Source organism: Caenorhabditis briggsae (genome assembly GCF_000004555.2).
Source record: "Caenorhabditis briggsae complete genome, chrII, whole genome shotgun sequence".
Taxonomy (NCBI): domain Eukaryota; kingdom Metazoa; phylum Nematoda; class Chromadorea; order Rhabditida; family Rhabditidae; genus Caenorhabditis; species Caenorhabditis briggsae.
Genome location: NC_013486.2, coordinates 4,815,170 through 4,829,408, shown reverse-complemented (window position 1 = coordinate 4,829,408; position 14,239 = coordinate 4,815,170). Strand labels below are relative to the sequence as shown.

Genomic DNA, 14,239 nt, shown 5'->3' with positions numbered 1-14,239 from the left:
ACCCCCAAAAGAAAAAAATAGTCCATTCTCCCTCCTCCAAATCCAATAGATTCCGCTGGATTCAGTCCTTAGTTAGTTCAAATTATCCATCGGGAAATAAGCATTCATTCAATATGATAATGCAAGTATTATTATGGACTATAACAGTTTCAAATGACTTCTGGACAGTCCACGTACCTAATCTCATCATCACGCCCCTCCTCTTACACACTGATAAGTCTTTTGTGTCGGGATGGCTTAACTTTTGTAAGTCGAGTTTTCTAGTCCACCAACTTCTATGACCTAGAAATTGTCTGATTTCCAATTGGTGTGTTTTCTAAGCTAATTTAACATGGTGGGCGGCATGTTAGTATATAACAAGTCGAACATCCTGGTATAGGTAAGATGGACCTCGTCGAGATCTATCATATATCAAATCCGTCAAAATATCTTGTTCTGAAGCCGAGTTATCTGCCGGCCCGCCATCTGCCCGGGCCGGCCTGTTTGCAACAATGCTTTGAGCATCTAAAAACGGCTCCAAATTCAAAAATTTGGGTACCAAAAATTCCGCAATTCTAGAATTCATAATCCCAAAAATGCCGAAATCTTACAGAACAACTCTCAAATGCACCTCCCACAATGGCCAAAACCCAAACAAGCCGGATGGATTATCATTGTCGGCCGTGAATTCAACGATCAAATTCTGAATACCACTACCGTCGTCGGGTCGCATTCGACACGTTCAACGGCTAAATTGGATATCAGAATTCCAGCGGCAAAGTAAGAACATTGATTTTTTTTTTCTAGAATAGCTTAAATTTGCGTATTTCAATGATAAAAATGTTCAGAGGAAAACATTCGCTTTCCGTTTACATTCTCAGCGATTGCTATCTGGGAATCGACCAAGAGTACACACTTCGACTGGATGTTTCTTAAATATTGATTTTCCTTGTTTTTGTTGGAAATTTCTAGAATTTTCGATTTTTTGTTCCCAGATGACTCATCGCTTTTTCATATCTTTCTTGTAGTCTTTAGAATATTTTTCCCATTTTCTATTGTTTCTCATCTCCCAGTGCCTCCCAAAAAGCTGTGTTAAAATTTACTCACTTTTTTCCAGATTTCTGTATGTTAATCTTCTTGTTTCTTTAGTTTTTCATGGGGTTTTCTAGGTGTTTTCCGTTTCTTTGATTTTCGAAAATTGTATTCTTTTTTGTCTATTTGAGCACTTTGCTTGTTTCGGAATGGTCCGCACTGCACCCAGACATCAATAAACATCTTCTTTTTCAACTTTTCTCTCTTTTTTGCAAAAAAATCTACGGAAATAGGTGGAAATAGGCCGAAAACGACAAAAAAAACAAAACATCTGCAAAAAATTCACCTACAGTAGTCCGTTTAAAGGCGCATGCCGCGTTTTGTAGCAATGTACCGCAGCGAGAACTGCAACTACTGTATTTTGCAATGATTTTCGATTTTTTTTCAGAAGTTACTTGCGCACGATGACACCGGAAAATGCAGTTTTACATGTGAGTTTTTGCCGAAAAACCCGTTTTTAGGGTCGAAAAATTCGAATTTTCTAGAATTTACGCGATTCGATAAGCCGTATTGTCGACAATTTGCATTTTACGAGCATCGACGAAGCTGCGCATGCCCGGCTCGTTGGTCTAGTCGCCGATAAGCTGACGACGATGGGTGACACGTGTCGAGCACTTCTGGAGAATTGTTCGTTCGGGAAATATGGAAAAATTCTGGAAAAAAAATTGAAAAATCGATTTTTCAGGAAAAGCAATTTTCGGCTTTATAAATTTAAGACGATCTAAAAATCTTTAAGAATGTTTTTGAAACATCTGTGGACATCAGGATGCACAGAAGAACAACATTTTTTAAAAAATTCAAAATTTCCGAAAATCTAAATTTTTTGCAGCTGGAAGAACGGGAATCGGCTTGAATTCGGCGATCGATTTGAAATATTTATTCAAAATTCATCATGTCGATTTGCGCAGCCTTCTGGAGTACACACAACAAGTTCGACCATTTCCGCCGAAAGTATGGGAGAGTTTTTGGGAAATTCTGGGAAAATTTCTGAAAATTCTTATTTTTTAAAGTTTTGAAAGTTCAAAAAATTTCAAAACTTTTCAACTTTCGAGTTCTTTGAAAATTCTCATCTCTGCAACCTAAAAATTTGAAATTCTCAAAAAATTACCTCTCTAAAAATCTGAAAAATCCCAAATTCCAAGATTCAGAAATTATAAAAATCTGAAAATTCTAGAAAATTCAGATCTCCAGAATTAAAAATTCGAAATTTGTTCTGAGAAAATCCCAAACATACTTCAAAAAATCCAAATTTTTGAGTTTTGAAAGTCTGAAATCTAAAAAATCTTTCGAAAATCCCAAAAATCCCAAAATAATCCAATTTCAGAACTACGAAATTCACGGAGACGAGTCTGCGGCGATGCTGAAATCGAAAAAATTGAAAAACGAAAATTTGAAAAAACCGGAAAAACCAAAAGTGATTCGACATCCCACACCGCCGAGTTATAAGTAAGGAAAATTATATGAATTTGAAAATTTTCAAAAACTCAAATTTTTAGAAATTTTAAACTTTCAGAATTCTAAGAATCTGTACTTCGGACCAAAATTTTTTGTTCGAAATTTCAAAAATTTAGAACCTTAAAATCCCGAAATCTCTGAATTTTAAATATTCAGAATCTCAAAATATCGATTTTCAGCATTCCAATCTACGATAACATGTCCCCTCACCAACTCGGCTACAACTCCGAAGTCGATGCTGAAGCCACGCCCCTAATTCCCGATTTTCCAAATTCCACAAAAATTCCGTCGACACCACCATCAGAATCCCCTCAAATTCATCATCTTCCACCGCCGCCACCACCTCCTCCGATTCCTCCGATTCCATATTTTCCAACGTCTTCTGAACGACTTTTCGAAGAATTCATCCCGATTTTCGATCCGATAGTTCCACCGCCGCCAGTTTACACTGTTCCAGAACCTGTCGTTAAGCTCAAAATATTCAAAGTATTTTTTTTTCTTTTTTATGACTGAAAATATCCGAAAAAGTCCGAAAAATTGGCTGAAAATTAGTGAAAAATCAAAATGTTTTAATTTAAATTTTGGGTCAAAAAATGAGAAAATCAAAAAAATTCAAAAATTCTTAAAATCGGAATGCGAGAAAAAATTGAATTTCACAAAAAAAATTGAAAATTTGAGAATTAAGAAAAAATCACATTTTTGAGGATTTTCAACCGAATTTTTCAAAACTTTTCGAAATCGAAAATTCAGAAAAATTTCGAGAATTTTCAACATTTTAATAGTTTTTTTTTCAAGAAATTTGAACGAAAATTGTTGAGACATTCAAAAATTTTTGTTTTTTTTTCGAGAATTTGAATTTTCAAAAAAGACAATTTGAGATTTAGGAATCTCTGAAAAACTGTAAAAATCAATTTTTTAGAAAAGAAATTCAAAAAAAAAATTTTTTTTTTGAGGATTTTCAGGCAAAACTTTTGAGAATTCTAAAAAATAAAACTTTTAGGTTTTCCGAAATTCAAAAAAAAAAATTTCAAAATTTCAAAAAAAAAACAAGAAAAAATGTCAAAAAATCAATTTTTAAGGGAACCTCAAATTTTTTCAAGGATTTTCAGACAGAAAAAAACTCCAGATAAATGTATATTTTATCCGGAAAAAATGCCGAAAAACTCCAAAATTTTGCAGGCCGATCCACCACTGATTTACGAGCCAAAACACCATGATCGAGACGATCGAATCCCACAAAAATGGCCGAAATTCGATAAATATCGTCTGCCAAAATCGGAAAAACGGACTCAAAAACTGGAAAAAACGCCATCAAATGCATCGATTTCTGGTCCAAAAATGACACGAAAACGATTGATGCAAACGAATTACGAACGACGGCTGAGAAATGAACAAATGGCACGGGAAGAGAGAAAAAAAGAGAAACTGCTGGAAAAATTGTATCAGAAAAAGGAAAAAGAGAGGAAACAACGAGAGGAAATGGAGAGAAAACATCAGAGAGTCGAAGAGCCGCCCGTTCGAAAATTCAAAGGAAGACTGCCGAGATTGGTGTTGAAAGTGCCCAAGGAGACGTTGAAAGAGCTGAAAAATGGTTTGAAATTGGCTAAAAACACAGCTAAATTGTGCTGATGAGGCCTAAAAACAGCCAAAATTTTCTGAAAAAGTTTTTAAATGTGTTGAAATTAGTGTAAAGTTTGACTGAAAATAATACAAAATTCTTAAAAAATGGTCTGAAGAAACTGGAAATATTTGTGAAAAATCGCTGAAAAAAGTTCGAAATTTGCTGAAAATTTTCGGAATTTGCAATAAAAACTAAAACAAGTCTGAAAATTGGCTGAAAATGCCCAATTTTGACGACAAATACTCTGAAATTAGGCTGGAAATAATGCTAAAATTAACAGAAAATTACTTGAAATTTGGCAGAAAATGATCTAAAATCAACTGAAAATAATTGAAAATTCTTGATTTTGTTGCCCTAAAATTGCCTGAAATTCGCTGAATTTTGTCTGAAATTGGTTCATTTATTCTGAAAATTAGCCTAAATTTTGACGATTTCCCATTTTCAGAATGTATTAGCAACAATCATAAACCGCATCACTGTCTGAAAATTGCTCTTTCTTCTGAAATTTTTCCCCCAAAAAATCCATTTTCAGATGAACCAATCTCATCGGGTCCACTTCTTCCATTGTCGCCCAAGAAAGACGAAAATCACAATTTGATGATTTCAAAATCTTCGAAACCTCATCATCGGAATTCTGCCGCCACGTCATCTGAATTTAGAAAAGTGAAAACGGAGAATATTGGCGATAGAGCGCCATTGCTGAAGATGAAAATTTCATTTAGAAAGTGTTATGAGGGTAAGAAAAGCATGAAATCGCTTAGGTTTTTCTAGGTCTTTGAAGAAAATGATGGCCTAGAAATGCATTTTTCTAGGCCAATTTTCAACTGGACGGCCTAGAATTTGACGAGCAAAGTAATGGTGGCCTAGAAATTTGGTTTTCTAGGCCACCCTTAGCTTGATGGCCTAGAATTTGCAAAAATTAGACCACCAATTATTATTATTTTTCAGGAGCAATGATAATGAAAGTGGTAACCACTGATTATCAGAAGATTTTCAATGGAGCATGGCAGCCGCTAGTTGGCACGTGGCAGAGCAGAAATGGCGTTTACTCGAAAACGGTACGGGGTACATTTCTAGAACTACGACGTTCTAGAACTTGGATTTTTATGAAGTTTTCTAAATCATGGACATTTATAAACTAGCCATTCGAGAACTGCGTCGTTTTGAAACTTGGGTTTTGTGAAACTTGCCATTCAGAGCCGTCTAAAAACTGGTCATTCTAAAACTGCAACTTTTCAGAACTTGGTTTTTTGAAACGTTCCAAAACAGGGAACTGTGGTTCCGGAACTGTGGCGTTCTATAACATCAGTTTTTTGAAAAATTCCAAATCAAGAACATTTACAAACTAGTCATTCTAGAACTGTGAAGTTTCAGAACTTGAACAGTGAAATTTTGAAACTGAAATTTTTCAAAAAAACCGCGACATTTTCGAACCGCCCGCTTCGAAACTTTCTCCCTCCTGGAAAAAAATTTTTCCAACCCAAATAAATTTTTTATTCATTTTCTCACGAAGTTGTCATGAAATACTGCACTTTGTGCATACTAAATAAGTACTCAAAAGTAGTTGAAGTAACAATTTTAATGCAAATTTAATTTTTATTTAACAGAAAAAAAAGTCTGAAAATTGGCTGAAAACTCGGAATTTTTTGGCTGAAATTTCTTGAAATTTCAGAATTTTCTGAAAAATTGGTGTTTTTTAATTTTGCGAAAAAAAAGTCTGAAAATTGGCTGAAAACTCGGAATTTTTTGGCTGAAATTTCTTGAAATTTCAGAATTTTCTGAAAAATTGGTGTTTTTTAATTTTGCGAAAAAAAATTCTGAAAATTCGAAAAACTGAAAATCTTAAAACTTTCCATTTTTCACCCAAAAATATTTTATTTCCAGACACTTCCCCGAAGAGCCCAAAAAAGAGCATCCACCACTCCATCATCAGCAACGTCTTCTAAAAATCTTCCAAAGATAAAATTCAAGAGAAATTCGGATAACGATTATTCGATAATTTAATTGTCAAATGGCTTCTTTTCTTTTTTTTATTGGCAAAAATCCTAAAAATTCGGATTTTTCCAATATTTTTTCTCCTCGACGTTCTCTTTTTTGCATAATATCCTCAATTATTTTATTTGATTCCCCAACTTTTTTGCATTGTCTCCTCTATTTTTAATGAATTCTAAATGCTTTTTTAACCAAAATTTTCAAGAATTTCTAGCTAGTTTTTTTTTGTTGTTGAGAAAATTGGCCGAAATTGAAAAATTCAAAAAAGTTTCTTGTTCCTTCCAGAGCCCATAAATGATGGCTCCGCGAGCCAAATGAGATGTGGCGCCGTTTGGAACATGGACATGACACGAATGAAACTGACACACAGACAAACTTCACAAAACTTTGTTTCTTTTCGTTTTTGAGAAGAAAAATGTTTCAAAACTTTTGGAACATTTTTTTCCTTTTTTTCCGGAGAAAAAAGCTAAATTTTTAAGAAAAATTTTGAAAACTCAGATGTCAGCAAATGCGCTCTATTGAGAATTTTATGAATTTCAGCAAATTCCAAAGTTAAGAAACACGTTTAACAAAATTCTGGAAATTCTGAAAAAATGCATTTTCGAAAAATTTTAGAATGATTTTTTTCAAAACAAAAATTTTTCAAAAATGATTTTTTTCAAAAAAATATGCAAGATTCGAAACTTTTTATTGAAAAATCGTTAACATTTTGAAAAATCTGAAATTCTCAGAATTTTCAGATAATGTTTTAAAAAATTATTCGAAAAATTGAATTTCTAAAAGTTCCAGGAAATTCAGAGATCCCGAGAATCTGAAATCCGAATTTCGAAGAAACTTCTGGAAATACGGATTGCAAACATCTGAGGACTGGTTCTGAATTTTCGAAATTTTCGCATTTTCAATGAATTGGGTTTTTTTTAACTTTTCCAGGAAATTCCAAGAAAAATATTTTTTTCAAATCATTTTTTGACATAAAAATGCCGTATCTGTTCCGATTTTTCTCAAACAAACTACATGTTTAAAAAAATGTTCCGAACTACAAATTTTATGCAAAATTTTTCTTTTTCTTTCTCTTTTTCTTCCCACAAAATTTATGATTCGTCATTTCCTCGTTTTGAAGGAAAAAAAAGAAGATGCAAAAGACAAGAAGAACGAAAAGTTCATAACTTTTTACAGCTTAATTTTGCACGAAGAGCGCTTTTTTGAGAATTTCAGAAAAGTTTTTAAAAAAATGATATTTTGGTTTTTTGGTTAACTTCGGGCACCTGAAAACCTGGTCCAGAATTGTTCAATTTGTCTGAAATATTCAGGGTGTACAAAACAAAGGAAGAGCTTCATTTTTGTAGTTGACAACTTTTTTTAAAAATTTCTGTCTGACGAGATAGAGCATTGTTGAAGCAGAAGGTTTCAGAAACTTTCTGAATTTTTGAACTTCCGAATTTTTGAATTTCTGAATTTATGACTTTCTCATGTTTGAATTTTTCTCCGTTTTTTTTTAAATTCCTGGGAAACCGAATATTTAAAGTTTATGGAACATTCAAATTCAGATTTTTAGAGTTTCTGAATTTTTGGAAATTTCCAAATTTTAGTAATTCCGACTATAAAAAGTTCGATTACATGAAATCTGTTAATTTTTATTTCTATGTTTAGAATTCTCAATTTTCAGAGTTACCGTAAAACCAGTAATAGAAGGTCCCTCCAACTTTTAACTTTGAGTTAATTTTTCTCGGTTCCTGTCAAAGATATCAAAAAGTTGTCAATTGATAAATTGTTAACTATGATATCAGCAGCATTTTATCAGTTGACACATTTTTGATATCTCTTATAGGAGTGCGAATAATTGAGCTCAAACTTGACAGTGTGGGCCCTTCTATTAGGGGTTTCACGGTATCCAATTTTTAGCCCAAATGTTCTCTTTTTTAGATAAGAAATCCAAAAATCACATATTCCGGAATTTTGAAATTTCTGAAAAATTTTGATTCCCATAGTTCCCAAATTTTCTTAAATTTTGATTTTTCAAGTTTCTCCAAGATTCTAAGATTTTCAAACTCCAAGGATCCCAAAATCCTTCTGTGATTTGTGTACTCTTAAAAACCCACTCAAACCAAAAATTGCAACTTTTTCTTTCCAGTTTCCGGACATTTTTGTTCCCCTTTTGTTCAAATTTCTGACGTTTTTTTTTCTCAAAAAGTCTAGTTTGTTCAATTTCTCTCTCTCTCCAATTATACTCGAAAAAATATCTTGAGAGAGTGGGTTTCTAAATTTAATAATCTCTCGTTTTTTTCGACAAACATGGAGCACACAAATCCTTGGAAATCCTTGCTCTTTTTGGAGCAAACAACCACCAAAACATTTTCCAAAAAAATGTTTTTTTGGAAAAGTTCTTGGTTGGTTTTTCGGCAAAAAGATACAACTTTTGACAGAGAGACAAATGACCAAAGGGTGTTAGTTTCTCTTTTTTGAAAGATTTTTTGACTTTTTTTAATGGGAATTTTACGAAATATTTTTAATGATTCTGGAAATTCTAAAGCTCAGAAGTTCAGATATTTGAAATTCTGAAATACAGAAAATTCAGGAATTTAAAAAATCAGAAATATCAAAATTCTGAACATTTCAGTAATTCACAAATGTCTGAGATCCTGAGAAAATAAATTTTGAATTTTTGAAAATCTGAAATCACAAAAACAAAAATTACAATTTCAGAAATATTAAAAATTTAAATAAATTTGTTTTTCTGAAAATTTGCCAAAATTTCAGAAAAAATTCCAATATTTTAGAAAAGACGACTTCTAAAATTTGGAAGCTTCGTAATTCAAAAAGTTTAGAATTTCAAACATCTCAAAAAAAATCAAAACAATTCTGAACATTTTTTTAAGAATCGGCATTTTCAAGAAATACCGTAAAACTTGTAATAGAAAAGCCCCCAAACTGTCAAGCTCAATTATCTCGGTTCCTTTGAAAGATATAAAAAATGTGTCAACTGACCAAATATTCTTAATATTATGGCAAACAATTGATCAGTTGACAACTTTTTGACATCTTCAACAGGAACCGAGAAAAATTGGCACAAAGTTAGAAGTTAGGGGTCCTTTCTATTACAGGTTTTATGGTAAACAATTTGTAGAATAGTCGAGATCTGAAATTTTAAATTTTTTAATCCGAAAATTCAAAAATTCAAAACAATTCAAAACAATTAACATTTTTCGAAAGTCCAAATTTTTTGAAGTCAGATATTTTGACTGTCTCTGAAATTCTAAAGTTCTGAAAGTTTTAACTTTATAAAATTTCAATTCCATTATTCCTTTTTTCCAACGATTTTTGATTCCTCAATCCCCTCTTTTATTCCCCAAAAATCTCTCCTGGTCCATTTCCTTTTCAACCATTAATCACTTTTTGTTTCTCTCGTTTTTTTCCCAATTTTTCACTTTTGAATTTCACTCTTTTTCTCCACTCGTTTTGCTCCTTTTGGTCCCTTTTAGGTCTTTTTTCCAATGGGAACACTCAAAAAAAGAAAGCACGTCTTCTTGGCCGATTCTGAATTCAGATTTCAGAAGGAAAAAAAGAAGAAGACGTCCTCTTCTTCGTTTTCTGCTCTGTCGAATTTCACGAAATTCGAATTTATTTTTTTTTTCCAAATTTTATCGCATTTTCCGAGAACAAAGGAAACGGAAAACTGAATTCGATTTTTTGCTTTTTTTGCAGAAAAAGAAAACATTAAAAGTCTAAATTTCGCAAAAAATCTTTTGGTTCCACTCCTGAAAATTCCGAAAAAAAACCGTAAAACCTGTAATAGAAGGGCCCCCACGATGTAAAGTTTGAGCTTAATTATCTAGATTCCTATGAGAGATATCAAGATTAAGTCAACTGATAAAATGTTAATGATAAAATAGTGAACATTTGATTGGTTATCAACTTTCGGCTGAATTCAAATATTGCCCCCACCCCAATTCAAGTATAGCCCCCCCAAAATGAACCATAGTAGAGCCACCGTAACCGTCATGATGCAAATTTTAAGCTTTTTTTAAAATCTTTCTTTGATTTTATCGGAATTTGTGTCATTTTTTACCATTTTTCCTTGTTTCTTGGGAACTTTTTCTGAAAAATACTTGTCAGATATGTATATCTTACCAGAAGAACTTCCAAAATTAAAACATTCTAAAATTCAGGCTTAGGCCAAAAAATGGTGGGGACCTATTTTTGAATTGGTGGGGGTCTAAAATTGAATGGGTGGGGGTTATTTTTGAATAGGTGGGGGTCATATTTGAATAAAGTGGGGGGCTCAGACAAGGTTCTCTTTTTTTGGGGGGGCGGGGCTATTTTTGAATGGTTGGGGGGCTTTAATTGAAGAAGGCAGGGAGGAGTGGGGCCATATTTTAAGAATACCAGGTTTTTCAAGTATAGGCCCCCACTTTGTACTAGTGGGGGGTCATACTTTAATCAACCAATTCAACTTCAGCCCCCCACACCTCAGTAGAGCCCCCCCCCCCCACCCATTTTGTACTTGTGGGGGGCTCTACTATAGTTGTTTATAAGGTGGGGGGAGGGGGTCATATTGAGGTGGGGGGCTATATTTGAATTATACCCAACTTTCTTATATCTTTAACAGAAACCGAGAGAAATTGGCTCAAAGTTGAAAGTTAGGAGGCCCTTCTATTACAGGTTTTACGGTATGTGTGTATTATTGAGAAAAAAACCTTTTTTTTTTAATTCAGCAAAAGCTATTTCACATTTTTTGGCCACATAATTTTTTCTTAAAATTTTACAACTTTCTAATTTTGGAAAATTTCTGTTGTCCTTTTTTTTTAAATCTGATGGAACTTTGAAATCTTAAAATTCCTATTTTTAGCAGAACCTTTTTTTAAATCCCATGAGGTTTTCAAAATCTGCAATTTGAAATCCCATAAAATCTGAAACTTAAAAATTTGGAAGTACCAAAATAACGAAGTTTCTGAAACTCTAAATTCCTAAATTTTTGATATTCAGAAGTTCGGAAATTCTGAAATACTGGAATTAAAAAATTCGGAAATTCGGAAATTTAGAAATTCTGGAATTCTGAATTTCTCGAAATTTATGCTATGAATCAAGAATCCAAGTATTCTAAAAATTCTAGGATTCTGAAACTCAGAAATTCAAAAATTCAAAAATTCACGAATCCGAAAATTTCAATTTTCAACTTTCCAAAACACTGGAATTCTTGTAAACTGCCAATTCTTGGGCCTTCAACTCCATTCCAAACATAAAAATTTTGTGTTTAGCCAGTTTTCAAAAAAATGGGTCCCAAGAGAATTTTGTCAAGATGGGGGGGGGGGGGGGGGGGTCACACCAACTTCAGAAAATTTTTTTGAATCTTCTATTTTTTTTGAAAATGACTATGTTGTTCTGATTTTCTGAACTTCTGGATTTCCTGATATTCCGAGCTTCTAAATTTGAAATTTTCCTGAATTTCCGAATTTCTAAAAATTGAGTTTTTAACCTCTACAAACCTCATGGTCCTTCAAAAAACCAATAAAACACTGGAAGTAAAAAACAAAAAAAATATGTTTTTTCTCCTGAATCATAACAGTTTCAAAGCGAAAAAGGAGCTAAAAACCGAGAACGAAAATTCAGTGGTCCGTGAAAAAAATTATGTTCCCTCGGAGCACTTCGTTCCATTTTTTGTCCCATTTTTCTCTGTGTTTCCTCAAAAAAATGTCCCATTTTTTGTCTAGTCAACATTTTTATATGTCAATGTAACTTCTTTTTTATTTTTATTTGTTCCATTTGAATGGATGTCAATATTTTGTAGTTTAGGTTTTTGAGGTTTTGGTTTAGTGGTTTTTTTTTCAGAAATTCAGAAATTCATAAATTCATAAATTCAGAGTTCAGAAATTCAGAAATTCAGAAATTCAGAAATTCAGAAATTCAGAAATTCAGAAATTCAGAAATTTAGAAATTCAGAAATTCAGAAATTCAGAAATTCGGAGATTGGGAAATTCGGAGATTCGGAAATTCAAATATTTGGAAATTCAGAAATTCGAAAAATCACAAATTCAGAAAGTCAGGAAACTTTAAGCATTTTTGAATACCGTGAATTTCAAAGTTCAAAAGCTTAAAAGCTCAAAAAAACACGAATAAATATTCCGAAAATTTTCAAAAGTGCTAAAAGGTGAAGGAATCTAAAAAACCCAAGAAATCTGAAAAATCCAGAGAAACTCCAAAAATTCCAGAAATTTTCCGGAAAAAAACAGGAAACAAAAAACGTTCAATTTCAGACATATATTTTATATATTTAACATATATTTAATTCCAGACATATATTTTTTCAATTTCGAACTTCCTTTTTTATTTCCTTGTTTTTTTCTCTCCCCAAACATCCCTAATACATACATTTCTTTTTTGGATAATGATTCACTATTGTTGTTTTGTCCAACACATCCCCAAAAGTCAAGAAAACACGACGACCCGGATCCCAAAAAATGGGAAGAAGAGACACAGAAAAATTTGGATGTTTTGAATTTTTTCCTCAATTTTTTCTTTTATTTTTTGAGTAGAAAAAACAACAAGAACTATTCATAAATAACTTTTTCGAAGATATTTCTGGAAAAAGTGGGCGGAGCCTGGAAGTGTTTTCCATAAAACACTTGAAAATTTTGTCTTTGTTTTTGGTTTTTTGGAATCAAATTTCTGGATTTTTGAGGTTTAAATTTGGGTTTTTCCACATGACATCAAATTACTGGAAATTTCGAAAAAAATGTGTTTTGGTTAAAATTATAAAAATCAGAATTTTGAAAAAACTCAAAAATTGTTCAAAAAAGCTAAAAAAAATCTAAGCTAAAAAAAATCGAAATTTAAAAAAAATCTTTTTTTCTCCAATTCATCTTTGTGAAATTACCTGTCGATTTCCGCCGCCTGTCGGCGGCTACATCTCCTGGCTTCACTAAAAACGTTCGAATCTTAAAACCGGAGAAAAATATATGAAGTCTCAGTTGATTGTGTTGTTAATTTTCCTCAACTTAACTGAAAGCCTGTTTTTGTCCCTACGGGGCTAAACTTCCTGGCTTACATCACCTGTAGTTTTATAGAAAAAAATGTATTTTTAATATAAACGTAGAAACTGTGAGGACGGAAAAACTAATGAAAAAACTTCTGAAATTCTCCAATTCTTAAACTCTTAAACCTGCAAATCGGGAAATTTTAATATTCTGAGAATTCTAAATGTATAAAACCAATCATGGTATTTTTTGCAAATTTGGGGAATTAGGATCTCAAAAGTTTAGATCAATACCATTACTAATAAGAAAAACCAAATCTGTCTGTGAGAATGTATGTCGTGCAACTTTTAACCCCTTCAAAGATAACTTAAAGGGCTTGGAATTTGTATTGGTTTATGCCCGAATTTTTTTTTGAAATTTTGTTTCAGGCGTCTTCTGGAGAAGTTATTGTTTTTCTACAGTACACATTTCAAAAATTATTAAAACAATATTCAGGTCGTCGAACCGCCCTGATGATTTTTTTATTCGAGTTTCTAGTTTTTCAAACATTTGGGTTTTTACATTTTTAGTTTTTTCGAGTTTCTGAATTTTTGAACTCTCGAATTTTGGATTTTTCAAAATACTGCATTTCAGATCTCATAATTTCTGGGATTTTAAATTTTCGAATTTCCGTATTTCTGACTTTCTGAGATTGATAAATTACCAAACTTTAAAATTTTTAACGCAAATCTGATTTTCATAATTTCTCTAAAACTTGTTTTCTGAGTTTTTGATTCACAAAGGTTTTCCGAATTTTCTAAATTCCGAAATTGAACTGTCTGATATTCTGAATTTTCAATTTTTTGAACTCCCCAACTTTGGAAATATTGGATTTTCAAATTTTCGAGTGCTCTAACTTTCAAGTTCCCAAATTCCATAATTCCGAATATCTGAATTTTTATTCTTCTGAATTTCCGTACTTTGGGCATTTGAATTTTCTGGTTTTCAAACTTTAAAATTTCCGAGGCAAATAATTCTGAGGGTACGATAATTCGGGGGTACAAGGGGGTACAAAGTGATTTAGGGGTACAAAACCAACAATTCGGGGGTATAAACTAAACCTTTTTCTCAATATTTTGTACCCCCAAAT

The 14,239-nt window shown here is 32.4% G+C and overlaps 2 protein-coding genes across 2 annotated transcripts in view; both read left to right on the top strand.

Annotated features, from left to right (window-relative positions):
• Positions 1 to 915, top strand: part of CBG04252 — a gene marked incomplete at both ends in the record, with an annotated part of 9,913 nt that extends 8,998 nt beyond the window's left edge. The window contains 2 exons of the mRNA XM_045242023.1: positions 593 to 754; positions 787 to 915. Coding sequence (XP_045092623.1) covers positions 593 to 754; positions 787 to 915 — 291 coding nt within the window. The remainder of the gene's footprint in view (positions 1 to 592; positions 755 to 786) is intronic.
• A 560-nt stretch (positions 916 to 1,475) lies between these two features.
• Positions 1,476 to 6,151, top strand: CBG04249 (the record flags this gene model as incomplete). The annotated part of the gene is made up of 10 exons (XM_045242022.1): positions 1,476 to 1,502; positions 1,557 to 1,698; positions 1,901 to 2,022; positions 2,396 to 2,517; positions 2,706 to 3,012; positions 3,706 to 3,965; positions 3,990 to 4,117; positions 4,680 to 4,883; positions 5,096 to 5,205; positions 6,032 to 6,151. The coding sequence occupies 10 exons, from the start codon at positions 1,476 to 1,478 to the stop codon at positions 6,149 to 6,151; spliced, it is 1,542 nt and encodes a 513-aa protein (XP_045092622.1).
• Between the last annotated feature and the right edge of the window lie 8,088 nt (positions 6,152 to 14,239).